This window comes from Macadamia integrifolia, unplaced genomic scaffold (genome assembly GCF_013358625.1).
Source record: "Macadamia integrifolia cultivar HAES 741 unplaced genomic scaffold, SCU_Mint_v3 scaffold2317, whole genome shotgun sequence".
Lineage (NCBI taxonomy): Eukaryota > Viridiplantae > Streptophyta > Magnoliopsida > Proteales > Proteaceae > Macadamia > Macadamia integrifolia.
In genome coordinates this window covers 50,311-52,608 of record NW_024868633.1, presented here as the reverse complement: position 1 = coordinate 52,608, position 2,298 = coordinate 50,311, and the positions used below count along the sequence as shown (strand labels likewise).

Here is a 2,298-nt window from a genome sequence, read left to right as displayed (position 1 = left end):
TACTCCCTGCTTTGCAGGAGAAGCTGTTTCCAATAATGTTTCACTAGGATGTCAGGATCAATTTGTTCATATACACTGCACAATAAGTATTGGAACCATAAAATCTAATCACTGATCAAAAGTCTCAGAAAGCTTACCTCAAAGTGATATGTCGGGACGTTATATGAAGTTTTAATTTCTTACTTCAAATTCAACTTAAAATTCCACCAGATAACAATGTAAGATAACTGATAATAGTGATGTACGTTATCACCCACATCCTACCACCAGATAATTCTTTCTTGTCACTTGACAAATATATGTTCACAACTCATTATAGTAAATTAAATTTTCAAAGCGAACATCTGAAACCAAAACTCAATACAATGTGCTCCCACACTCCACCCATCACCAAGAAATCATGCACCATCAACGTCCCCACCAATGTGAAACAAACCTAACATCAATCAATAATACATAGTTGTTACTATGATGCCCATTTTATAATTATGAAATACCTATAAAACAAAATAATTCCCTACCTTTTCTTTGTACGTGTACAAAGGCAAAAGCTCCCAAGACAGTTTGTCATTCATCCACAGTGGTAGCTGATACATTATACATAGCACAATAAATTAATAGGAAAACAAGAGTTCTATATGTTGAGAACATAAGAATAGCTAAAATAACAAATTTAGCAAATACTTACCAGCTTTATATGATGGCAACCAATCCCTCAAACAAATTAAAGCTTCCACAACCTCTGGGGTTAACAGTGGGTGATGCTCGGTAATTAATCTGCCTCCAAGACTAAAAGCAGATTCTGTGGCAACAATTGATGCTGGAACTGTCAAGATATCACGAGTCATTCTAGCAAGGATCGGAAACTTGGGGCTATTTTGTTTCCACCAATGCAGAATATCAAAACAATACTCATTGTCACCAATTGGAAATAAGCTTTCTTCTAAATACATGTCTAATTCAGACTTTTGGGCATTCTTTAAACTTCTAGAACGTTGTTGCACATGTTTCTTGAACCCTTTAGAAAACACTGAAGTTTTTCCCTTAGAAACTTTGTTAAAAGAATCATTTCCATTGCCACCAACACAGTTAGAAGCATCTGCAACCATAAGGGAACAACAAGATCTACCATACTCACATGCATACTCAGAATAGAAGTCAACAACAACAAATTTGATCTTCTTAATATGGTAATCAGCATCATCCCCATAAATTGCATTCAAAACATAAACAATGAGTTCCATTTTGTAGCGAGGGTCAAGAATAACCCCAAGCGCCATAAATAAATTAGTCTCTTTCCAATACTTCTCAAATTTTAATCTCATTGTAAAAGCCATAGAACGAATATAGTCATCTTTGCTATTTCCCCATTGAATCAAATGATGATAAAGATCACAGACATCCCAGAAATAGAAGTTCACAGTTGGATACTTTCTGTCCAACATATGTTTCATGGCACCATTGAAAACTTTCAGGCATTGACCAATTGATTTGCATTTTTCCCACTCCTCATCAATTGGCAACGTGTTGAAATTCTGATCCAACTCTACTAAACGCTCAAATGCTTCTCTCACCTCTAAAGAATTATGGAGCATTTCACATGTTGAGTTCCATTCTGTTGCAACATCCGTAGAGACACTATTTTTGCTAAACAATTTGGTTTGAACCAATGCATCACCAAAATTTTCAAATCTAGATGGTGAATCATTTATCCACCTAATCATGTCTCGAATTTTTATCAAAATATCTTTAAATTCTTCCAACCCATCTTGAGCAATTAGATATAAAATATGTGCACTACAAAGTACATGAAATATGTCACCATTTCGCAACAATACTTCTTTTTGACAAAGCCGCAACTTTAGATAATTTATCATAGAATCATTTGTGGATGCATTGTCCGTTGCAATGGATTAAATCTTCCAATCAAGATTCCAATTCAAGAGTTGAGCCTTTATGTGCCCACTAATAGCCTCCCCATCATGGGGGGTAGGAAGCATCTTGTAAGAAAGAATCCTCTTACGCAAATTCCACTCATCATCAATATAATGGCAAGTGATAACACAATAGCTGAAGTTTTGATGATCTACTGTCCACAAATCCGTTGTGAGACTAACTCGTGAAGATAATTTGTCTAAAAATCCATACAAATTTTCCTTCTCCTCTTGAAAAACATTCATAATATCATTTCTAACCGTATTTCTAGAATTGAACTTGAATATGGGATTGATGCTACTTACAAACATTTCGAAAATACTCATCCTCAATCATGTTGATTGGATAACAATGCTTGGCAAT

The 2,298-nt window shown here is 34.9% G+C and overlaps 1 protein-coding gene across 1 annotated transcript; it reads right to left on the bottom strand.

Moving 5' to 3' along the window:
* Positions 1-567: 567 nt before the first annotated feature.
* Positions 568-1,724, bottom strand: LOC122066279 (zinc finger BED domain-containing protein RICESLEEPER 2-like). The gene is made up of 2 exons (XM_042630096.1): positions 689-1,724; positions 568-587 (listed from the first exon to the last, which is right to left on the bottom strand). The coding sequence occupies exons 1-2, from the start codon at positions 1,722-1,724 to the stop codon at positions 568-570; spliced, it is 1,056 nt and encodes a 351-aa protein (XP_042486030.1).
* Between the last annotated feature and the right edge of the window lie 574 nt (positions 1,725-2,298).

Bases quoted from the DNA above. Each gene is read 5' to 3' on its own strand.
- LOC122066279 (XM_042630096.1), bottom strand. From the start codon at position 1,724: ATGATTAGGTGGATAAATGATTCACCATCTAGATTTGAAAATTTTGGT. The intron at 588-688 runs GTAAGTATTTGC...ATAATGTATCAG, and splicing joins GTTGCCATCATATAAAGCTG to CTACCACTGTGGATGAATGA.